The 25,898-nt window shown below is 44.4% G+C and overlaps 1 protein-coding gene across 1 annotated transcript in view; it reads right to left on the bottom strand.

Annotated features, from left to right (window-relative positions):
- Window positions 1-413: 413 nt before the first annotated feature.
- EXPH5 (exophilin 5) overlaps window positions 414-25,898 on the bottom strand; it is a 31,790-nt gene continuing 6,305 nt past the window's right edge. The window contains exons 3-5 of the mRNA XM_016218211.2: window positions 20,931-20,979; window positions 13,148-13,283; window positions 414-9,136 (exon numbers count right to left, since the gene is read on the bottom strand). Of these exons, the coding sequence (XP_016073697.2) occupies window positions 3,771-9,136; window positions 13,148-13,283; window positions 20,931-20,979 (5,551 nt within the window). The 3' untranslated portion in view covers window positions 414-3,770. The remainder of the gene's footprint in view (window positions 9,137-13,147; window positions 13,284-20,930; window positions 20,980-25,898) is intronic.

The following is a 25,898-nucleotide window of genomic DNA, read 5'->3' as shown; positions in this document are numbered from 1 at the left end:
TGTGGCACGGTTTCAGGAATTGGTCCTGAAATTTCAGCTTAAGGTCCGTTTCCTCAGCCCTACCAGTGTTGAGCAGGAATTAACATTGCATGTCTTATCTTCCAGTTGGAAAGGCCTGTTTATCTCTCATCAGTGCCACTGGGCAGTAGATGACCCAGCTCCATGTAGCTCCCTCTTCCTCTGTAAATGTGGGAGTTCTCAGAGAAATATCAGACTTGATTCATTCCTCCTTTATTAGGCAACCAGGTACAATGATCTCATTTGTCGGCTGGCTGTTTTGGGGTACAAATAGAAGAGAGAGGCCACTGTTTTTTAAAACCACTCCTATGGTTGGTCTCGTTCAATAGTCACCGAAAAGATCTGTTTGAATACTTTTGTACCCTGCCTCTCCAATTTGCAGTTTTCCTGAAACTTTCACATTTAAAAATCATCCCTTGAGGATGGGAATAAAAACTAAGTCATGCAGTGCATCTGTTTAAATCATTTATTTCAACACAGGCATTGTTTTAAATGTACACTTTGTCTCATTTCACATCTAGACAACAGGCCTGAGAACAAGTGCATGAAAGGATTATTTGACAACATTTTAACCAAAGTGCTTAAGGCTCATTTGTTTCAGGACACAGCAGTGCCTGCTACAAAGAGCGCCAAAGTAGTAAGACATCACAAACTTGCTTTGAAAATAAAATATTTACATATTTACACTGTACATTTAACTGGGATATTCTGAAGCAGTATTACTATTATTAACAATCAGCTTCTACCAATAAGGCCTCTTCAACCCTCTGGCATCCAGTGGAGCATATCACCTTTACAGAAGTGTGGATTTTCCAATTTGATTCCCATCTTCACCATCACCTAAGTGGACTTTCTTTAATCACCTCCAATATAGGCACAAAGTTACCTCCTACACAGTCACTTTTATTAGTTTATCATCAGCCCAAACCTTGTTAGTAGCAGCTGGAGTTTTACTAACATCAATGTATTTACAATGAAAAGGAGTAAATTCTTTAGAGGAAAATCTCTAAAAATTAAAATAATCTCGTTAGGCCCTATTTTAAATGGGCTTTACATGTAAAATTTTATGATTCTAGCCCTAGCCGGTTTTGCTCAGTGGTTAGAGCATCGGCCTGCAGACTACAGGGTCCCGGGTTTGATTCCGGCCAAAGGCACGCACCTCGGCTGCAGGCTCCATCCCCAGCCCTGGTCAGAGCTTGAGCAGAAGGCAACCAATCGACGTGTCTCTCTCACATCGATGTTTCTCTCTCTCTCTCCTCCCTCGCCCCGCTCTCCACTGTCTCTGAAAAGCTGAGGATTAAAAAAGAAAAAAAAGGAAAAATATATATGGTCATAGAAATCCATTATCTAAACAAGTTAATAATTTACCAGATACTTATTAGTATTGGTTCCCTCCTGGTTTATTCCATTTATGGGAATATTTATTGTCATAATGATTACATCTTTCAGAAAACAAATTATTAGTATAAAAATTACTATTATAAATTACTATTGCTATACCAAAAATGAGTATTAAAAAGCAGCAGTTTTCATGTTAAAATACATAGAAATTTGCTGTAGTTCTTTAACGGAGTGTTTTATAAAAGTATAAAACTATATAAAAGGTGCTATGTTAATGAATTTTCTGTTTTCTAGATTCTTAAGCCAGACCGACAGCAAACATTAGAAATCGTGCAAGTGAGCGTTGACCATCAGTTACCTTTGAATCAGATACAGCAGATTCTAGTGCAAAGAATCAGGGCCCCAAAGTAGTTGTTTAACCTCATCTTAATTTACCTATGTTGAGAATAAGTTACAATGTTAATATAGTCTAAACTCAGTGAAAAATAAACTAACTTCATTTCATCTTTTGTAGCATACACGTATAGTCAGGTATTTACTGAAACAGAACTCAAAAACCAATCACTAAAAAAGAAAACCAGGAATCTTAATATAAAAACACTAACTGAATATTTTAAATTACATAAAAAGTATAGGTCATGGTATATGAAAATTTTACTTAAATAATCAGATAAATAGAAAAAGGGAAAGTAGAATTTACAAACATGCATAACACAAAAATATAAAATGTTATTTCCTTTTTGCCACAGAAATTTAAATTGAAAAATTCAGAAGTTGATTTAAAATTCTACTATCAGTCTCTTGAGGATCAAGACTGGTCAGAGCCTGAAGTTTAAAACAATGTACAGATTTAAGGATTAGCTTTCAGGGTGGTTACCACATCTTCTGGTTTTGAGTCCCATGGGAACAATGCACTTGCCCTAGCATTTTGCTTCTAGGCAAGGTAATGATTAAGAGGGATTAATGATCATATAGCACTGTCTTGAATTTTATCAGTTCCAGATCTCCATACACTTCACCAACACCTACCATTATCCTTAATTTATGCGGATACAACAGACTAGGTGAGGGAGCAGATATAAACCAAACAAGATGAAATCCACTCGAGTTGGCCTTCGCAGTACGAAGACCCAGGATGGCATGCTTTCTGTGGTTTTAGCAAACTACCTTTATTCTGATTAGGAGGAGAGAAATCCCCAGAAGTTCTGCATGGCAACTAAAGAGTTAGGGAAGTCAGGTTATCAGAGGGCACGGTAAGTTATTTAGTCTAGATAAATTATTGAAAGAACCGCAGTGACGAGCCCTTAGAAGCTCTGCCTTGTCATTTCCTAAGGGTTCGGTAAATGAGCCCACAAAGAAGCCTGTGAATCTCAGGGTGTCAGATCTGACCTGGCAGGAGTTTGGGGACTAGGCCAAGGCTACCGCTTGATACTTAGGGGACTAAAATGCCCCACATGGAATGGAGAAAATAGAAAACTGTAGTGTGGAAAATAGGAAAAAGCAGTTGCTGAGAGAGCTGCAATAGGGATGTCAGTCTCATGAAGGGGGCGTCTACTTATCGCCCCTGCTCAGTTATGTTCTTTCCTAAGCAGACATTCTGTGGCCACTTTCTGTCCCCTCAGGTCTCCTGGCCCCAGTCCTTGACTTGATTAAAATTCAGATCTTAAGAATTCAGCCAATTCCTACAAACCACCTCAAAGGAATTCCTAAGAGTACAAGTGTTGTTTGGTTTACTAGGAATTCAGCTCCTCACCTATAATCTCAACAAGCACTTCAGACATGTGCCTCCCTGGCTCCACTGTGGATATAAGAGGATGTCCTTATAAAAATTCACTTATCTTTGAAAGAATAAAACCAAAACGCCCAAACTCCAAACCCCCTAAATGTTGATGAGTCAAAAAGGGGGATAATATTTACTCCATTGTCATCACCCCTACATTTCATTTAATGCCATGATACGAGGAGTGGGCCAGAGGAGGCCATACAGAGTTTTGCAGTTGTACTGGGTAACTAATATATTTTGTATGTGTCTGGGATATTAGGGTTGTAAATCAAAATGAAAGGTGTTAAAAAAAAAAAGTCAGGGGGAAAGTAGAGCAGAAAGTCAAAATTGAACAGTGAATTAGAGACTAAATTGGGTTTTGGAGAGGAAGGCTCCAAAATAGCAGATATTCCCTCAAAACAGGAATTTATTGCTATGGAATTCAGGAAACATATATATATGTTTAAACATATTTAAATATATATATGTGTGTGTGTATATATAGAGGCTCGAGGTGGGAGGGGGGGAATTTGGGTTCCTTCAGAGCATGTTCTGCCCTAGGTATTTTTTTTATCTGTCCTTCCCATGGACACACACACTTACACTTTATTTCCATCACAAGCTTTGGGAGAAAAGGTTATGAAAAGCCTCACAGTTCTGACTCTTTGTCATTTTCATCCAGGTAGTATTCATCATCTGTGGTTGTGTCTGTGTCGCAATCTGAGTCCACAGGGTCCTCTTCATAGATATTCAGTGGTGCCTTTGGAGATAAGCCATCTTCTGGCATCTGGTTGCTAGGAGAATCTGAGCTCGACGGCTCTGATGGGTTAGGAGGGTGAGTTACATCATCTTTCAGGAAGCCAGGGTTCTTCAGAAAACTTGGTTTCCACAACCTTCCTTGTGTGAGTGACCTCTTGACATTCTCCAAGAAAGCCAACTGCTGTTCTTTCCCAAATATCCCATAGTCGATAGGTCTGAGTATCGATGTTGCTGACTTGGGACCCATTTCTGTCCTGTCCCTATGCAGAGCCCAACTTTCATTTTCATCACAGGAAGAAAGTTCAGAAGAAGATTTGAATCTCCTACCGTACTCACTGTTGTTAGCGAACTCATTCCCCAGGGTCAGTTGGCTCAGGGCATTGTCAATAGAAGTGCTTTCAGAAAAGTGGCGCCCCCTGGCTTTGGGAGGATGGCTCTTGCGTAGCAGATCGCCGTGCACGTTGATGCTTTTTAAACTCTTTGACCGATAGGGATACGGCTCAGGTTCCCACTCCTGAGGTGCAGCGCTCCTCTGTTGTTGCTGACAACTGGCCAGTGGGATGCTTGCTGCAGATTTCTCTGCAGGCTCCAGTGAAAGATGAGGGTTCAGCCTCCTCTGACGGTCAGGGAAGTCAGCTTTCCTGAGGCTGGCGAATGTGGGGTGGGCCTGGGTTCCTGACTCGCTTTCCAAAATCCGAGCTACTGTTACATCTTTAGAATTCTCATACTTTGGTGGTGATTCTGAGATATTCCTAAACTCATTCTGATGAGGCTGGGAAATGCTGTTAGATTTCTGATTGTTTGGGTGTGTAGAAGCTTCTCTGTTGGATATTATAGTAACCTGGAGAGGGTTCTCAGATTTCTTCCCATCTGTTCCATCATCATTCAACCTGTTTTCATCTGTGGGTTCAGTGGACTCTGGAGTAGGTGCAGGAGACAGTGGGTTGCACTCTGATGTGTCGAGAGAGAAACTCCTGAAGCCAGAGCTGTTCTCATTTTGGGGGAAGATAGTAGCTACATGTCTTCTGGGGCTTAAATCATTAGCTGGAAATTTTCTGCTTGCTTTGGACATGGCGGCCAATCTGTGTTTAACCAGAGATCTGTTTTTCCCTTTTTCTAGGTCATCCAAGCCGGTTTTATTTTTATTGCTTCCTGCAGGAAGTGAGAGCTGGTCCCATGCCAACCTCTGCATTTCCTCTTTCGCCTTGCCCTTCTTTGTCAGCTTGACCTCCTGACTTCTTTGAGGTGGTTCTCTGGGTTCAGGCTGCAAACTGTGGAACTCTCGTTCACCCGAACAGGTCTCCTCCTCAAGATGCAGTTTATGCAAAGCTGGAGTAAGAGCAAAAAGTTGGCTTTCTGAGTCAGCAAGTGCTTTATCAGTCTTTTTTTGGAAATCTGCCCCTCCGGCTCTCCTAGGTTGCCATCCATTCGAGCTGTCATCTTTCGCTAGGCCGTTGATGGCTTTCTGAAGACACTCTGTGCTTCCAGTAGCTGTGATGGCTCTACCACCACCTGCACACTCCCCAGAACGTCTTCTGGTTTGGGGGTTTCCAGTGTTCCCCTCTGAACGGGCTGAAGGACTAGAAGGACCGCTGTGAGCAGATTCAACGGAGGGCTGGCGATTCTCGGATTTGTCTTGTGTGGCTTCTCCCTCCTGAAGCACTGATGAAGCATGCAAGGTTTCACTCTGCAACTCCTTCCCTCTCTTTTTCCTGCTCTGTGAATCACCTAGGGGCATTTTAGCTAAGTCATCTGGGGAGATCTCCCCAGTTTTAGATTCTCCTTTACGAAGAGAAACACCTGCCTCAACAGAAGCCGTTTCTGAGGGCCCAGTACTTGGTGACTGTAGAACAGTCTCCTTTTCAGTGTTGTGAGAAACACGGCTGCTGTTTTCCTGAGCAGAGCTGACCAGCACCTGTAGATCTTCAGGTGCAGATGTCCCTGATGGCTCTTGTATAGAATAATTCCGTTTCTCTTTTTCTAAAGCATCAGGGGATGTTTCAGTCCCCATTTTGGTCAATTCGGTAAGTGAGTCGATATTTTCCGTATACTTCTGGAGGAGGCTACAGAATTTTTTGCTGTGTTTCCTGGGCAGAGTGTAATACACTGACACTATCTCAAGACACTTGACATTCTCTTCGTCACCAGAAACAGAAAACATACTGGTAGTCTTAACTTTATGTAATGTTTTCCCACTTTTTCCCCCTGACATAGCTGAAGAAAAAGGTAAAGGGTCTTCATTTGAGGGGGAACGTGTGCCTGTCTCGGAGGCAGCCGTTGGACCACCGTTTTCAGCGCATTCTTGAAAGTGCTCCTTTTGGTGGTGTCTTTTGGCTAAGGAACTGTCCCTAACAGATGAGTCACTTTCCAGAGGGTTAATGGTTCTCTCCCAGGGTCTCCGTGTTACAGCAGAAGCATCCACGTCTGAGACCAAGCATTCTTCTCTTTCATCGCTTCCGAGGGAGGCATGCGGTACCCCCGAAGGACACGACACGGCCCTCTTGACGAGGAACGGAAGGGGCCCTTTTCTGATGAACGCCGATCTAGCGTTTGTCATGTCTGTCACCCTCAGGGTGGCTTCAGGTGTTACTGAGGCTGAGTTTGAAGCGACTCTGGAACAGCTGCTTCCTGACTCAGAGGCGGGGCTGAGCCTGTTGGACGGGCCCTTCCCTCTTGGGCCTTCCCCATGACTCTCAGTGTGGAGTGGAAGAGGCTCCTTCCTAAATGGAGGAGCCGGCGCCTTACTTTCTGACGTCCTGCTGTCAAGGAGAAGACTGGCTGCTTCTCTTGGTAAGCCACCAGGCGTCGTGCGAAGCTCGGGAGCCTTGGGGTGGCTCCGGTTCAGCTGAGCAGCGTCACTGCTGCCACTTGCGGGCGTCGATTTGCCGTCTGTTCTGCTCAGCTTTTCAAGGTAGGAGATACGCCGTCTTACTTTTCCCTTCCCCTTTCCAGCCCTGAAAGCAGGATGTGAGTGGCGTTTGCCATCAACCGCTTCATGAGGTACAAGCACACAACTGGCATCACTGCTTTCATTTTCTGAGGGGCTCAAGGCAGACCGATTACTTTCACGCCTGCTATCGCTGTCTTTTTCTTCTTTTTCTCCCAGAGATGGATCTTTGCCCCTAAGACTTTTCCTGGAGAACACCGTAGCAGGAGGAACCACCAGAGCACCAAGGAAAAACGTATTCGCCGGTGAAGGCCCTGGTACGGCCCCGGCTGGCAGACCTGAAGAGTCCCATGGGATGCTGTGGCCAGCGGCCGGTTTGCTCCTGTTGGTGGAATGAGTTTTGGGACACTCTTCTTCCCTGGTATGTAAAACAGGCTTTTCTGGAGACTGTGCGTTTTGGTTACCAGTAGGGTCAGCGCTCCAGTGGCTATTTTCAGTAGTGCTTGAAATAGCTTCATTGCTTACTGTAAATTCCTGGTGACAGCCTTCGCTCGGGCTGGGGAACGGTGATGGTGTTCTGCCCTCGTGAATGAGAGGAAAGGAAGTTGCTGGGCCAAGTTTTCCGTTTTCAGTGTAACTCTTATCTTTTCTTGGTTCACTGGCCTTATCTCTTGGTGATAGATGAATTTTGGAGATCTCTTTCCTGGAAAGGACTCTGGGTGACTTTTTGGAACTTATTGTGGTAGATGCATTAAAAACAGATCTGTTGGTCTTGGCTGAGTCTTGGGGGAGGGGACTTTGAAAATCAGCTAAAGGATTGGAGGTTACTGTCTCTGAAATAGGTTGGGGCATTTCACTTGTCGTGTTTGTCTGGTCCATCTTGTTTAGTTGTTTGTCTTTTTCCAAAATAGATCCATTCAAGTCTCGCTCGTCACTCACTTTTGTGACCAAGATAATGGGTTGGCTTTGAGTAAGAGGTGGAGAAGCAACTGGATCGCTGTTGGTCACGGTGACGTCCGGGTAGCTTCTTACTGGAAGAGAGGCAGGCTTAATTTTCTGCCAAGGGACTGGGGGACTCTGAGAGCTGGGACCCTGACGATTCCCATTGTCATCAGGAATCTGAGGGAAGGGACTTCTGAATGAGGAAGCTGGAGTCTGAGCAGTTCCAAATGAGTAAGGTTCTTTGTGCAAACGCACTTCTAGAGGAGAACTGTCCTGCTGACGTTCTAACCCACCGGATTTGATGTGATAGTTTGGACCAGCCATGGAGCCAATATCTGGTGTGCCAAAATGAGTCATCTGGTTCCCATGGCCTTGTGACACCTCCATGTTCTCCAGTGTGGATGTCTGAGGATCACACTGCCAGGGAGGTGGCTTTTCTTGGTCTCTGGAAATATTTGTTCTGTAACAAGGCGAAGACGGTCCACAGTGTTGAGAAGAAACACCATGGCCAGGACCAGCGGATGTACTATTTGCTTCAGCAGGAGTCATCTCAAAGTCTCTGTCAGAGGAAGTGAATGGTTTCCTGCTTTGATGAAAGCCCAACCAAGAAGAATGTCCTTCCTGTTGGCCCCCAAAAGGACTTTGTCCAAATCTCTGTTCCCTGCTTCGTCCAAAGGTATTGCTAAAGAAAGACCTAGCAAATGGGTTGTCTTGGTGGTAGAATGGCATGTTCTCTGAGTTCTCAAGTGGGTCAGGACTCACTGCGCTATCCATGGGGGAATTTAAACTTACATTTTGGTAAATACTCTGTGAATGATAAAATTCATATCTCCTATTCTCCTGAAAACACCTGGGATACGTATTCTGGTCAGCAGGGTCAGTTTCCATGGGTGATGGTGCCCTCAGGAACTCTTCCTGGTTCGGCCTTTCTCTAGAAGAATCTGATCTATTCCATATGATGGATGATAAAGGAGTTCTCTTTGGGCTCTGCTGGTGGCTTGGTGGTATAAACCCACTCTTACTCTGACTTGTGGCTGGAAAATGTATGCTTCTTGCAGTGAAACACCCTGTAGCAGGTGAGGCTAATCGTTGCCTGCTGTCAAAACACAGAGAAGCACTACCAAAAGTGTTCTTTTGGGCATAACCTTCTTTTAAGACTCTGGGCTCCCTTGTCCTGTACATATCATAAATAGTCCTCGTTCTAGGAGTAAAGGTTCTAAAAGCTTCTCTAGGAGCTCCTGGTCTTAGGATGTCATAGATAGACATATTAGAAGTTTCACTGGAGCGATTTTTGTGCCTTCCTGTGGTATTACCATGTCTGTAAAAAGGACTGAGCTGTGTTCTTGATGCATAGTTGAGAGGTGTTCTTGCATTCACGGTGCTTGAAGACTGTTCCTGAGCCAGCGTGCTATCCAAGTCATCTAAAACTGAAGAAAAAAAAAAGATGAGGAATTTTCTTTGTATAAAATTTTCTTTTCTTTTAATTAATTAATTAATTTTTAAATATATTTTTATTGATTTCAGAGAGAAGAAAGGAGAGGGAGAGAGAGACAGAAACCTCAATAATGAGAGAGTCATTGATCAGCTGCCTAGCCCGCAACCCGGGCATGTGCCCTGACCAGGAATCAAACCCTGATCACCTGGATCTTAGGTCGATGCTCAACCGCTGAGCCAAGCCCAGCCGGGCTATTTTATTTTTTAAAAAATAAGTTTTAATTGATTTCAGAGAGAGGAAGGGAGAGGGAGAGAGAGAGAGATAGAAACATCAATGATGAGAGTCATTGATCAGCTGCCTCCTGCGCGCCCCCTACTGGGGATCGAGCCCACAACCTGGCATGTGCCCTGACCAGGAATCGAACTGTGATCTCCTGGTTCACGGGTCGACTCTCAACCACTGAGCCACGCCAGCCAGGCTGTATAACATTTTATAGTCTTATAATAATTTGAGCTGAGGTCTCTCTTCAAGAAACATAATCATTTATAATTTTATATTTATCATATTATCATAGATGTGATGACATTAGTTTTGATTATGCTTCTATGATAGTCTGACTTTTACAAAGCTGTAATGGAAGTTTCTTTTTCATACTTTTCAAACCATACTTTTTCAAAGTTAATCTTCCATAATGCCTTCAAGGATATAAAGGACATAAACCTACATTTTTTTCAAACGACAGATTTTAATTGTGGTTTCTTGTAGTACATCTTTTATGTCACTAAGTAGCTAAAGTATTTCCAACTATGTTTACCTCAGAGGATTGTAACAGAAATGAGAGTCTGTAGACATCTGATTTCTTAGTTCCACCATTAAGAAAACAGCATCACCACCAAAAGTTTAGCACCTAATTTATAAACATGCTTATTTGGATGGATTTGAGCAATACCTAAAATTTAAAGCTCTATATAATATTTTTAAATGATATGCGAATGGTAGATTGTTTTTCCTAGAAAAATTAAGACTGATTAACACTCCTTTATTTTATTAAAATTTTGATTGATTGGAGAGAGAAACATTGATTTTTGTTTGTTTCTTGTGTGTGTTTTTCTTGTTAATCCTCACCTGAAGATGTTTTTCCCATTGCTTTTCAGAGAGAGTAGAAGGGGGAGAGGGAGGGGAAGGGAGAGAGAGAGAAAAAAATATCAATGTGAGAGAGAGACATCAATTGGTTGCCTCCTGGACATGCCCTAATCGGGGGTGGGGAGCAAACCTGCAACTGAGGTACATGCCCTTGACCAGAAATCGAACCCACAACCCTTTGGTGCACAGGCCGACGCTCTAACCACTGAACCACACCGGCCAGGGTGAAACACTGATTTTTGTTGTTCCACTTTCATAAGACCCATTAGCACTCCTTTAATACAGCCCTTTCTATGCGTCAGGCACAATTCTCAGCACTTAATTTATTAACTCATTAAATCCACACATAACCTTGTAAGATTGGTATTATCACCAGTCTCATTTAAAAGTGAGGAAACTGAGGCGCAAAGAGGTGAAGTAAGTTGCTGAGGTCACACAGCTGGTACATGGGTCCAGGCAGCCTGTCTCCTGAGGCCACGCACGAGACCGCAGGGCCACGCCAACCTCTGTGCCATAAACGTTCACGTTTCACTTTTTCTTTTAATGAAGTATAAAGATGATTTCACTATGAGCTCATAATGTTACAAGGCTGTGAAGCTGCCACTGTCAAACGATATTCACTTTTCTCTTGGCAGCAAGGTCAGAGAATGGTGTCCGCGTTAGGGCCCAGGGGCCTCCCTATACTACCAGGGACCTGGGCTAACCCAAGGCCCAGGGCTCATGCGTACCAGGTCCGCGGTCTCTGGGTGCTCAGACAAGTTACAGGATATTTTGGTTGGTATTTCTTTGAACTGTGTTTATTTCATCATATTTGACATCTTTTCCTCAATAAAAACCTGTTAGATTTTAAATAGGACCATAATCTCTTAAGGTTTTAAGCTTCCCTAAAGCCTACATTGCAGATATAATCTTACCATATTCATGTTACAATGAATATAAGTAGATTACATATTTATTGAAGAGATGTTCATCAAAGAAAATCAAATCTGACAGGACAAGTAAGTTAATGAGATTTTTGAAATTGCTATGACTTCTTGGTTTACGGAACTCTTTCATTCTGAGTTACATAAAATGGTGCATTCTCCTGGGTTATTTAAAATTTTTTTGTCATTAAAATATATGGTTTTACCTCTTCAATGACAGGGAAAGTGAGGCACATCAGCATCTGACTGACTGTATATGGGACGTACTTGTGACATGTCAATTATGTTAGGGCACGTGCTGAAGGGGTTTTGGGCATCTGTTCTGATTGTCCCTACCTTATATTATTTGTAAGTTGGTGCTATTAAGTTTGTTTAGCCAGTAGAAGAACTAATCTTTTTTTTTTTTTTTAAAAAAATATGTTTTTATTGATTTCAGAGAGAGGGAGGAAGAAGGAGAGATAGAAACATCAATGATGAGACAGTCATTGATCGGCTGCCTCCTGCACGCCCCATACTGGGGATCGAGCCTGAAACCCGGGCCTGTGCCCTGACCGGGAATCGAACCGTGACCTCCTGGTTCATAGGCTGACGCTCAACCGCTGAGCCACACTGACCAGGCAGAAGAACTAATCTTGAGCATTAAGGATCTGTAACTAAGGAATTCTTCAGGGAATCATCATGTCAATGCTTTAATGAAAAAAAATGATCTCATCTCTGAAATCATTTATCCCATATATCCACAAACAAAATAACCAAGCAATGCCAAACTATCAGGTGGGGCAAAAGCAAAACAACACACACACACGGAGCCAAATCTATGTAACGAGCAATATTAATGTGCCTTTAAAACTAATTATAATAAAATCTGCTGTTCTCCCTTTCGAGCTGTTCATAGTTTTCCTTTCCTGAAATAAAGTCTTCTGTTGACTACAAAAGCAATACGTGGTTATAACAGAGCATACAGGAAAAAATAACAGGAGAGGTAAAAATCACCTGGAAACCTCCCCAGAGGTAGCCACCCCTAACCTCCCCACGGCAGCATTTTCAATTATTCAAAATCACTTAGAATCCCAAATTAGCAATGCTGTTTTACTGACCACTCTTGAGGTCTAAAAACTCCCATCCTGCTTCTCCTCTTTCAGTTCAGAGAGGCCACGTCATTTTTTTCACTTCATGTACAGCAGCTCCTCTCTACTAGCAAAACCTTTTTCTGAACCCAGATTTCCCTCTGGGTTTCTTTCCTCTGAAGCAAGTTGTCTGCAGGGAACCATCTCACCAAAAGGCCTCCCTGGGTTGGCGGTCCAGCTGGGTGCCTCTCACTGAGCACCTCACCCGTCCCAACCACAGGGCCAAGGAGATGCCCCTGCCTTTGCCAACGGAATTAATTTCCTCAAGGTGAAGCTGTTGAGTGACTTCTGAGTTCACTTTTCCAATGGCCAGGTTTACTTTGATACAGAATAACCTATGTAAAGGGGAGCTATGCTCGTATGAAAATCACATTCATGGGCCTGTCGTACTTTTGGAATCTGTTTCTTTATTGTTATCTATTGTACAGGGTTAATTATTTAACAACAATTAGATTGCATTTAGGTAGGTCCTAATCAGTAACAATAAAAGTTTATTAAGGACAGTAAACTTTATAGATATATTTCCTAAAGCTGTATTTCCTTTTCAACGGAGGTGAAATATTAAACATTGATACTATCCCATAGATTTATCAGCCTTCGTCTAAAAATATTTGCTTAGGTTATATTTAAATATGAGTCTTTAATATTTGTGTTAATAGAATATAACAGCATGCTTTTTAAGTAAGGTAAACAAGAGGACTTAAAAAATAAAATACAGAGCTCGGTATGTTTTGAGCATTTTCATACAAGCTGTAATTATTCTTTGCTTTAGTACCAGGAGTTGCAAAGGTGATTAATGTGTAGACTTACCTCGGAAAAACTCACTGTCCAGCAGGGAAACATCCCACGGAGGCACAGCGCTTCCCTCCCTCATGCCGGCTGGCCTGGGGACGAATGCACCGCCAACTGGTTGATTTTCCAGAGGTGAGCTGTACAGTTTTACCTGCTAATTTTAAGATAGAAAATGCACTATTATTTCTGGACCTTCTGTAGTCAGAATACTCACATGTTCCCACAAGAATGTCCCAAGCTTAAAAGTACTAGTTCAAGGACTGCCATTAATTTTCCTAACACTTGTTTCTCAGCTTACAATGTTTTGTTGTTTCTGTCATTTTCAAATGATCACAGACTTCTCCGTACCTACATCAATTCTTCTTACTATGAGTCTTCAGGCAAGATACTGAGTTTTTTCTCTGCCAAAGATTCCTACTTAAACAGCACTACACAAACCTTAGGGAGATTCCTCAAAAATAGCAAAGAAATTGCTCTCTCTTAAGTCGGGAGTGTTGTCTCCTTGGCCCCAATGGCTAGGATTTTAGATTTCTTAATGCTGCACCTATTCGATCAAGAGATGCTTAGCTGAAGCTTGTAGTGGACCTTCAGATTTTTTGGAGGAAAAAAATCCGTATTTCTAGCCACAGAGTTCGCATAGAATGGTGGAGCCTCCCAGACAGCCATAAGATGCTGATGAATAGTTCTGAAACAAAGGTGCTCGAAAGTATCACCTTATAAAGTTTTTTAAAAAATCATTGCTAGTTTTACAAGACTTAAAAGAATGATGTAGGGCTAAAGTTGTTTTCTTTACTAGCAAATGTTTATTTTGATTTCATCAGATGCATCACTGCCCTACTTTCAAGCTTCATTTGTCCTCATAACCTTGGGGGAATTATCCACTCCCACATCTTCACTTTCTTTTGCCAAAACTCCATCTGCATTTCCTCCGTCAAACCGGCTCTGTCACTCCTGGCTCCACTTAGCTAATCCTGCACCCATCCCTGAGCCAGGCCACAGCCACTTCCCTCTCTGGCGTCTCTGTGTTCAGTCCACTCTCCTACCCAGTCCTTGCCCCTGGAGCCCCCGTCTTTCCTAAGTTTTCCCTTCCCTTTTGATGTTCACCATGACATTTCATCTCACCCGAATCCGAAGAACAAATCTTGAACCTTTCCAAAACTCCACTTTTTCTCCTGCTCCAGCACCGGTCTGTCCAGTTCTAAAGCTCAGGTTCCCTTAATCCTTACATTCCTCACAATCTAGTATTTTCACTCCCTCCTGTTTCCATTCGCAAGATCTAGGTCAGTTATTTTCTCAGAGAGGCCCTGCCCAAATTTCATTGACTTGTGGCTTCCAGTTCTATGGGCAAGCCGCAATTGAATGCACGCAAAGGAGATTTATTAATAAGAAAGAAACAACCCAATCATCATTTGTTGGTCACTGGATATAATTTAACACAAATATAATTGTAACCAAATGTTAGAAGCAAAACATAACTACAGTGAGATACCTACTGTAGGCAATAAAACCAGAAACGAATCATTTGAGGAGTTCGATCAGTTACAGTTACATTCTTTTCTTTCTAAAATGCATCAAAAATATCGTTCCCTTTTGTGCCCTTCCTACTGTCTTTTCAAGTCTTCATTTGTGCTAATAACAATTAGTCATGCACCTTATAAGTTTATTCTTCCCAAATCTGCAGTTTTGGTAGTTGGTACAGACTAGGTACATCTGATTAAGAGCGAATAGCAAGACTCATTCTCTCTCAACCATTTTAACTCCCAAACTTCAAACAAACTTCAAATTTCCTCTCTGCAGACCAGAGTGCATCCTTTTCGCCTCCTGGATCACAATGCTTTATAATGAAAATATACACTGAAGTGAAATACAGGAGCCGAGGGCTCAGGTGAAGAGATGAGCCCCTTCAAGCTGGGAAGGATTAGCACCACCTGGATACCCTGTATATAACCTCTTTGGGTTATATGTCTGCTGGATCCTCTACTTCAAGACCAATCCGACTCACCCAACATGTTGAGAATGTTTCCAACACACAGAGATCTAAATTATACGACTAAGAGAAAATATGGAGAGTTTATTTACACTCAATTTTAAATCTGCTAGTCAGTGGTAGGTATCAGACCCCTATAGACACCTTTTATTTAAGCTATATGTGAGATGTTATTTTTAGCAGCAGCCACTATACGTTAATTGTTCTAGGTAACGTGACTAGGGCTTCATATGGATTATTTAATTTCATTATTTTAACAACCCTATGAGGTTGGTACTATTAGAATTCCCACTTTGAGAAAAGTGAGGTTCTGAGAGGTCAGGCCTTTCTTTGCTCCAGGTCACACGGGTGGAGGGAAGGATTCATTTCCAGGCTGCTGGATTGCAGAGCCCATGCTGAGTCACTTCTCTCTACTTTTTACTTTAGTTTATTAGTTTATCAGTGTGCTGTATCCTGGCGGTAGGCATCTTCCGAGGCCAAGCTCAGGTCTTAGAGCTGCTGGACAGCACCTGGAATTTCCTGATACCCAGAGCGAGGCAACGAGCCCTGGGGCCCAAAGCACCCGGATCCGCAGTCAGGGCTGAATTTTGGACTCGGAATCCCCCTCAGAATAATGCTGCATGCCATGGGGTTGCCATAAACAATGAAGTGCACTTCCCGCTCCTGGCCTGGAGGTTCAGACACCTCTGCGCAGCAAAATCATGCCCAGATCAGTTTCCAGCTCTTGGGCTTCGCCTTCCCTCCCCGACTCTCTTCAAGGGCCCGAGCTCTGAGGGCACCACACGCAGCTCGCTAAAACGCTGAGCGCTTCTTTCTAGGCCTCCGGGTCTCTGCCCCCGCCCTTTGCTCTTTCCCTTCCTCTTCTGTGTGATGTCAACTCACCCTTCAGTCTAATTCACGTATCATGAGCTCCGGGGGCCCTTCTGCAGCCCTCCCAGGAAGTGAGTATATTTGCATGCGCCTCTGGTATGATAACCTGATATCAAAGTCGTTTACATTCCTTTCACTTTTACTTTCCCCTAGGCCTTTCCCCTTCCCCCCTACCACACATTTCAGTCCCCACCCTGATCTGAAAAACCAGGGATTTGAAAGCAAATGAATCAGGACCCTAGAAGTGGGCCAACCTCTAAAATAACTAAGAAAGCACAGTATTCTTTGGGCCCCAAGCAGCTACCGTAGCATCAGCATATAAGAGGTTGACGAATATTCACTGAATTGAATCCTCAGACTACTCTCCCCACAATATTATTTCACACTTCCAAACTTGAACACATTTTTGCACACGCATTTGCTACCAACTAGCTTATACTTGATAACATTACTCATTTATTCAGTTTCCAGCATACTTTCAAAGTAGCCTATCTCATTTGATCCTTAGAACACATTCGTGAATTAGATAAGGATTACCATTCCCATTTTGCAGATGAAAAAACTGAGTCCTGGTGATATGAATAATAAATGGTAGCTACTCACACTCCTATGATCTGATCCCTAAACCTGTTCTCTCCACTAGGTCACTTTTTTTTTAAACAAATGTCTTTTTAAAAAATTATTGATTTTATTTATTTTATAAATGTCTTTATTGATTTCAGAGAGAGGAAGGGAGAGGGAGAGAAAGAGAGAAAAACATCAACCTGTTGTTCCACCTGCGCTCATTGGTTGTTTCTTGTATGAGCCCTGACTGCAGATCAAATCCACAACCTTAGCGTATTGGGACGATGCTCCAACCAACTGAGCCATTGCTTTTTTTTTTTTTAAATCCTTACCCGAGGATATTTTCCCATTGATTTTCAGAGAGAGTGGAAGGGAGAGAAAGAGAGAGAAAAGCATCAAAGTGAGAGAGACACATGGATTGGTTGCCTCCCGCACGTGCCCTGACTGGGGCCGGGGCCGGGGCCGGGGGCTGGGGATCAAGCCTGCAACTGAGGTACGTGCCCTCGGCAGGAATCGAACCCAGGACCCTTCAGTCCACAGGCTGAGTCAACTGGCTAGGGCTGAGCTGTTGCTTTTTACTGTTGTTTTGCTAACGCAGGTATCTTCAAGTAGATGGTAAACTCTCTGAAGACAGGAACTTTGTTTTAAACATTCCATGTCCTCGCACATATCTTCAAGTAGATGGTAAACTCTCTGAAGACAGGAACTTTGTTTTAAACATTCCATGTCCTCCATGCACACTGACTGATTTACAATGTAGCAAGGTAGAAAATTACATTTATAAAATTTCTGGTAAAGATTATTACAGAAATTGAGACACTGAATATTCATAATAGTAGAATTCAGAAAAGTGTGTGTGAGGTGGGAAAGTGTAACGGTTAGACACATGAGTTCTACAGAGGTCCAGACCCTGGGTCTGCCCCTTAGCAGCTGTACAACTTTGGGCAAGTCACTTCACCTTTCTGTACCTTAGTTTCTTTTTTGGTAAACTGGGAAAAAATTATAATAACAGCAGCAACAAAATCGCCACCTCATACGATGAAATAAATGAATAGTTGTAGAACACTTTAGAATGGTGTCCAGCACTTAGTAGGTCCTTATTGTTAGTCATTACCATTCTTCTGTGGTTTCAGAGGATTCCTTGGGAGCACTGATGATGCTTGCAGTCTAATGAGCTAGAAAAATGTCCCTCAGGGTTAGAGGCCAGATTCTCAAAATGCTGGCTTTTAAAATCTCAGTTACACTCTCAAACATGGTACATAGAATAGGCTGAACATAATGAGGCCTTTGAGCCAACTCCAATTCACTCTGCTGATCTTGTTTGCAATTCTGACCCAACGAGACAAACAAACCTGTCACAGAGTAACCTTAAACTAATTGAAAACTTCCTGGGGCAGCTAAACCTGTAGAACAGCTACTGAAGCAGAAGTCTAGCTCATCCACGTTATCAAATGTCAACAAAGTAATTTTTCAAGGTGTTCCTGAATTTGTTCTGTGTCTGCTTTCCTGCAAAAGCAAATTCACCAATTCACTTTGTGGCTTAAAACCGCTCTTTCATTTCTTCTTCCAATTTCTGAGTGCTCAGGTTGTGCCAGGCAGTGGGGATACACAGGTGGGCAGACAGTCCTGGCCTCAAGGAGCCCACACTGGCCCAGAGCGGTAAGAATATTGGAGGCGTGTTTCTAGGGGTCCAGAGCTGGCATATCACCTAACAGTAGGCCTCACAAAAATTCGTTCAGAGTTGAGGCATGATCCAGTGGCCAAGGCCATATGTTTTGTTTCTATTCTCACTGATGGTGACCACTGTGACCCTGGATTCCTCACCAGATGGTTCTCAACTGGCACCAATTTGCTCCTTAAGGAACACTTGGCAATTTCTGGAGATTAAAAAATTTTTTTTGGGTTTGTTTTAAATATATCTTTATTGATTTCAGAGAGAGGAAGGGAGAGGGAGAGAGAGAGAGAGAAACATCAATGATGAGACAGTCATTGATCAGCTGTCTCAAGCCCTCAACCCGGGCATGTGCTCTGACTGGGAATCGAACCTCGATCTCCTGGATCCTAGGTCGATGCTCAACCGCGGAGCCACTCCGGCCGGGCTGGAGATTTTTTAAAAGTATTTTTATTGATATTTTAGAGAGAGAGAGGGAGAGAGAAACAGAGAGAAACATAGATGGGCTGCCACCTGCATGCCCCCTACCGGGGATCTAGATGGCAACTCCGGCATGTGCCCTGACCGGGAATGGAACCGGCAACCTTTCGGTGCATGGGACAACGCCCACCCAATTGAGCCACACCAGTCAGGGCTGGAGATATTTTTGATTGTCACAATTGAATGGAGAACTCCTGCTATCTAGTAGGTAGAGGCCAGGACACTACTAAACATCCTACAATACACAGGACAGCCCCACAACAGAGAATTATTCAGCCGAAAATGGCAATAGCACCGAGGTTGAGAGAAACTCTGAGCTACATGTCTCTTAAGTTTCTCTCTGTTTTCTCAAACCCTTTGTAAACTGAAGCAAATGTTTAAATAGCAGCTTTCTTCTCTTTTAACTGGAAGGTTATCTAATAATGTAGTACAATCTCCTATAAAACACCAGGATCCTTTTTGCACCATTCCCGCCAGGCTGCCAACCAAGTGATGGGAAATTCATTACCTTGAACCTTAGCAAGAGGCAGGCGTAAGGGGCTAGGACTTCCAGGAATAAGTAATAGAAATCTACATATCATACAAAATCTTTGTTTTAGGCAGCAGTTTCATTATTTTCTCCCTCCCACTTTTTATAAAAGTTATTAACCAGGATCAACAGTCAGCGGTAGGAGTTGCATTTATTTTCCCCGAGCTTGATCACTACTCTAAGGAAAAGCGCGAGAACAGGTGCCTCCCTGAGCAGGACGCCGTCCTCGCAGAGAGTAACGCTCTGCGCTTGCCACCTCAGTCCACCGTTCCCTTAAAGGAGAGTCCGCAGCTGGGGCTCGGGTACAAAAAGGGCTTTGGGGCTGACGCAGCTGAAGGCATTATTAACGTCTGGCTGTGGCGTTACAGAGACCCAGATTTCCTAATCCTGGCTCTATCACTGACCTTGAGTATGACCTTTAAATTCTCTAAAGCTCAGTTTCCTCATCTTTAAAATGGGCATTTTGCACATTTCCTCTGGGGATGAAATGAAATGACCTCTGTCAAGTGCCTGGACGAGAGCAAGTTCTCCATTAGAGTGTGGCAGCTGGAGCTGGTGCCTTGGTTGGGGCTCAAGCACACAGAGGAGAGACAGGGTTCAGTGTCACCGAGGAAGGAGGAAAGAAGTAGCATTACTCTGGAGGAGAGAGGGGGCTCATTCTGTTTTTCCAGGGCCTCTGTTTATATGCATTCCTCGCCAGAATTCTACCCCATGCTTTTTTTTTTTTTTTTAAATATGTTTTTATTGATTTCAGAGAGAGGAAGGGAGGGGGAGAGAGAGATAAAAACGTCAATGACGAGAGTCGTTGATCGGCTGCCTCCTGCACGCCCCCTGCTGGGGATCGAGCCCGCAACCCGGGCATGTGCCCTGACCGGGAATCGAACCACGATCGCCTGGATCATAGGTTGATGCTCAACCTCTGAGCCATGCTGGCCCGGGCTCCCCCATGCTGTTTACAAAAAAATAAACAAAAAAGAGAGAGAAAGAGAAAGGTAGGTACCAGTACTAAGACCACAATGAACTGAGGAATACCTGTACCCTTCTCCTGCCCTCAGATCTCTTCCATGGTTCTCATTCTTTCGTCTCCAAACCACAAGAGTTACAAAGAAAGACGCAGGCATGGGTAGAACCAAAGTCAAGACCGTGAAGAAACAAGAAACAGAAAACGGACAGCTTCTCAATCTTGTGAGCTTATGAACACAGAGATCGATTTAAGTCTAAGCCCTTGAGGGAGTCACGTCAGGTCAGTGCCCTCATGGGTACTTGTTTGGGCCAAATGCGCCTCACCGATCAGTGGCTTCCTCTTTGAATACAAATGATGATCTTACCCAGAAAAGGTCCAGCCCGGACCCACATGGGCTTGCAAAAGTGGTGGGGATGCCTCTTTGTCTCTTCCTCTGCCCAAGGCTTTAGCGCTGTTGGGGGGGGGACATGCGGTAAAATATCAGATGCCACCGATGGTGGGAGTGGACACCCAGCGGCCTGGCTCCTTCCTGGCAGAGTCTGCCGTGTGAGCGTTTCAGGGCCAGGGCCAATGGGAAGCCAACCACAAATGGAAAACTTGGAACTCCCTAGGAGCAATCTAAGCTTAAGTAAATGGAAAGCTGAGCCAGAAAGACTCCTGCTTAAATAGGTAGCCGGCCAGGGAGTGCATTAATTCTGAATTCCTTAGCATAACCTTTAGCTTCCAGTTACTTACCATGCCGGTTCCCCTCACAGGCACAGGAGGTCCTGCGTGGCCGTCATACCTGTGGAAAGAATTTTAAATCATTTCTTTGAAGACGTGCCTAACTTTTAGCAGGAGGAAAAACCAACAGCCATCTGCCATTACGCCCTGAAACCTTGAGAAGATACATTTCTAGTGCTCTGGAGGAAGACATTTCTCGGTGAGCGCACTGTTGAAAAAAAATTCAGAAACCTTTTCCTGTGATTGCTTAGGATGGATGATTTTACGTCTTTGTTACTCAGGGAGCCGAGAAGAAATTACGTAAGAGTGGGTTTGTATCTGAACAGAGCATAAGACATTATAGCAAATGGTTACATGTGTTGAGTGCTTACTACGTGCGCAGGCACCGTTCTCACACTCCGGGCTCCTGTGAGCTCTTGTTTTGGTTTTGTTAATCTTCACCCAAGGATATTTTTCCCATTGATTTCCAGAGAGAGTGGAAGGGGGGGAGGGAGAGAGAGAGGAACACTGATGTGTCTCAGGGCATGGGATCAAACCTGCAACCCAGGTATGTGCCCTTGATTGGCAATCGAACCCACGACCCTTCCTTCCCGGGGCCGACGCTCTAACCACGGAGCCACCCGGCCGGGGCTCACGTCAACCCATTTAAATACAGAAGTGGATACTGTCTCCTCCCGTTTTACAGACGAGGAGATGGAGCTACAGAAGAGTTAGAAGATCCTGCCGAAGCTCTACATCAGCGGTTTTCAACCTTTTTCATCTCGTGGCACACGTAGACGAATTACTAATATTCTGCGGTACACCAAAAAAATATATCTTTTTGCCAAACCGACAAAAAAGGGGTATAATTTTGATTCATTCACACCAGACGGCTACTGTGGTGTTGGCTGCTGTCATTTTTTAAATTTGACAGTCTAAGGGACAAGAGGTCAGTGCCCCCGACTAAATAGTCAGATATTGCACGTTGCAAGAATTCTTGCAGCTCACCGGTTGACAACGGATGCTCTATATTAATAATATTTATAAGTTAAATACTGCTTTTAATGCTTCCTTTCCCTACAGCTGTATTGAGCCTGCATGACTCCTACACGCTCGGCACTACTTGGAGTGCTTTGGAGGAAACAAATATAGGGGGCATGCAGGAGGCACGGGGCCCCGTCCTCCGAGAGCATTTATAACGGGAAAGATTAGATACGCAAAGAGCTGAAGTACAAGCCGAGATGCGGTAAGAACACTAAAGAGATGTAAGTAAAATGCGCTGAGAATGCAGAAAGGGCAGTGAGGATTCCTGGGAATGAACCGGGGAGTGGACGGGAAGGGGACCCGGTAGGAGAGACGAAGGACAGCATGGGCCAAAGCCCGGAGATGGCAAAGGGCAGGGGAGGCTGGCAACCGGCAAGTAGTTCAGTTTGCCAGGAGCCAGGAGAACGTGCCAGATTGTAAGGATTCTTCCCAGAGCCCTGGGCGGCTGCAGCCTTCCCGGTGCACCCACACAGCTCGACACTCACCAGCTGCCCGGGCCCCCAGTCGGATTCACGACGAGGGCATCGGGTGCAGGAGTCAAGTTTCCGAGAGTGGCAGGCGTGGAAGATGCAACTTTAGAGGATGCCTGGGGCACAACTGGGACAGAGCACCGTGGAGTGCCATGGTGTACTGCGAGTTTAAGGATGCATGCTCCCCGAGGGTGAGCAGAGCTGCGTGCCGTTGTGGATTTAGGCAGCAGGTGACAGGACTCAGCCGGCGTGGAGGCCCAGAGTCTCTCTGCCCACTCCCAGGCCCTCGTAAAAGTCGAGTTTCTGATGCGAATGGCTTCCACTCGTGAGTCAATAAAAGCAATCGTGGCATCATGAAAGTTCTGCACAATCCTCTGGACTTAGTGCTTTCAAGGGATACAGGGCCACCTCACCTTCTGCAGTTATTCCTACTGACCCCACGTCTTAAAGATCTCTCACCTACATCCCCACTTCTCCAGCTCCACAGTTTCTCTCCTGGACTTCTCTGCATCCTTTCTTTATACTCTCCCTAGAGAAATCTGTCTAAAAATGCAAATTTAATCTTGTCAGTTTCCTACTTAACATCTTACAAGGTATCATCCAACATCTGAACGTAACAAGGCTTTTCTTTTATCTGATGAGCCCCCAGGCAACCCTCCCGCGCCAAGCTTTTTCTCCTCTCTTCTATAGGTACCTGCATGCCAGACTTACCAAATTTATTCTTCCCCCATAAAATACTCTCTCTCGTCTCTATCCCTTTGCAGATACCATTCAGAAATTCCCATTCAGTAGATTAGACTATGGCTCAAGAATATTCTTTTAAAAAAATATTCTTTCCAGCCCTGGCCGATGCGGCTCAGCTGGTTGAGTGCCGTCCCATGGAGAGGTCAAGGGTTCCGTTCCCTGTCAGGGCACATGCCCAGGTTGTGGGCCCGATCCCCAGTAGGGGGCATGCAGGAGGCACCCGATCGATGTTTCCTTCTCTCCCTCCCTTTCTCTCTAAAATAAATAAAAACATATTTTTAAAAATATTCTTTCCTAACTAAAACCCCTGGTCATTTCCCCCACTGAAGAGCTCCACTTGCGTGAACACAGGCAATTCAGACCCTCCAGGTCCTTCTTCCTGTCCTGTGAATGAATAGAGCCTGTTGATTCAAACTCAGAAATCCCTCTCAAAACCATCCCTCTCTCTACATCTCCCTGCCTTTTCCCCCGTTAAGACATTTATCATCTCTTGCCTTTATTATTAGTCCCTCACCTGTTCTCCTGTCTCCGGGTTTTGCCCTCAATTCAATCCATTCTCTATACCAGTGATTTTCAACCTTTTCATCTCATGGCACACGTAAACTAACTGCTAAAATTCTGCAACACACCAAAAAAAATTCTTGTGGCGCACCGGTTGGAAATTGCTGCTCCACGCTTCTGCCGGAGCGATCCGTGTAAACGGAAACGTGCCACCTCCCTGCTTAACATTTCAGTGATTCCTGTTTGCACCCCGGTGACAGTTCAAATTCTTCTCTGCCTTCAGAAGACCCTCTATCACCTAGGCCCTGAAAACTTTTGGGCCTCCTATCTCACCTTCCCATATGCCTTCTGCCATAGGAAATCAGCCCCGATCTCACCTTCCCGTATCCCTTCTGCCATAGGAAATCAGCCCCGATCTCACCTTCCCGTATCCCTTCTGCCATAGGAAATCAGCCCCGATCTCACCTTCCCGTATCCCTTCTGCCATAGGAAATCAGCCCCGATCTCACCTTCCCGTATCCCTTCTGCCATAGGAAATCAGCCCCGATCTCACCTTCCCGTATCCCTTCTGCCAGAGGAAATCAGCCCCGATCTCACCTTCCCGTATCCCTTCTGCCAGAGGAAATCAGCCCCGATCTCACCTTCCCGTATCCCTTCTGCCATAGGAAATCAGCCCCGCCCCTGAACCCACGCCCTCGTTGCTCCTTCGCCCAAAACAGTTTTCTACCACCTGTTTGCCCGAACAGCTATCTCATCTTTGAAGAATCATTACCCACTTTATTTTCCCTGGGAGACCGGCCCAAATGCGCTCCCAGAGCACACAGAGCGTCCCCTTCTTAGCCCGAGTCTATGTTTCTATTTCCTTTCTGTCGTCCTCGCAGGATGAAGGCCCGTGAAGCCAGGGACCGCTGCTCTGTTGCCTAGTGCATCGAACAGGATTTGTTGAACCCATGAGCACGTGGCTCATTTTTACCCTCAGCTCACCTGCGACACTCTTCCCTGCCACCCGTCCAGGTGCCAAGCCGAGGGTTTGCCTCCACGGACTCTGTTCCTCACCACCACACCCAACGACCAGGCTCTCATGACTCCACCTTCCAGACCAGGGGTGGGGACCTCCGGCCCCACTGGCCGTAGGCAACCGCAGGCGGAACTCGGAAGTCAATAAATCTAGGAGCTTTGTTCATAGCTAATTTTTAAGTTGATCATTTTGTATGGCCCCAAAACGATGTTATAAATATCCAAATGGCCCTTGGCAGGAAAAAGGTTCCCCACCCCTGTTCTGGACTATGCGCAAATCTGTTCTCTTCTGCCTCCCTCATTGCCACGACCATCTCAACAGTCTCTTACCTGGTCTCTCTGCACAAATCTGTTCTTTGAGCCACAGCTAGAGCAGTTCTCAGCCTTGGCACTACTGGCCTTTCTTTGGTGTGATGGTCTGTCCCATGCACTGTAGGCTGTTTCGCGGCATCTCTGACCCCCACTCACTAGATGCCAATAGCACTAACCTTCGGTTGTGAAAAACAATAACATCTTCAGATATTGCCAAATGTCCTTTGGGGGAAAAATTGCCCCTGATTGAGAACCACTGAGTTAAAGTGATCTTTCTAAAATGAAAATATGATATTTCACTTCTCTGTTTAAAAGTTTTCCATGGGCCCGGCCGGCATGGCTCAGTGGTTGAGCATGGACCTATGATCCAGGAGATTGCTGTTCGATTCCTGGTCAGGGCACAAGCCCAGGTTTCAGGCTCAGTGCCCGCAGGGGGTGTGCAGGAGTCAGCTGATCAATGACTCTCTCATCATTGATGTTTCTCTCTCTCTCCCTCTCCCTTCCTCTCTCTGAAATCAATAAAGACATACTTTAAAAAAACAAAAAACTATCAATGGAAAAAAACCACACATATGCACATGCACACGTGCATGAAATACACTAAAATACTAGTGTTTGTCCAGTGGGTTGTGGGTGGTTTTTATGTGATACATATGCATATATAAATAAAATAAACACATATAATTTATATAATGAGGAGAAGAAGTATTATTCAAAAAAGTGCTTTATGGCTCCGTGCTGTCTACAGGATCAATTAAGCCCCAGCTCCTTAGCATTGCATGTATGAGTCCCTGTGCTCTGAACTCTGCCACCCTCTCCCACCCCATCTCTTATCAGTCTCACCTCACATTGGGTCCCTGAACCTCGGTGACCTAGATGATTGCCTTTTCCAGACTCCATATTTTTGCTGTGT

Source organism: Miniopterus natalensis, chromosome 11 (assembly GCF_054644295.1).
Source record: "Miniopterus natalensis isolate mMinNat1 chromosome 11, mMinNat1.hap1, whole genome shotgun sequence".
In the NCBI taxonomy this organism is placed as follows: Eukaryota; Metazoa; Chordata; class Mammalia; order Chiroptera; family Miniopteridae; genus Miniopterus; species Miniopterus natalensis.
Note: the sequence above shows the minus strand (reverse complement) of the source record. Positions and strands in the feature narration are given on the sequence as shown.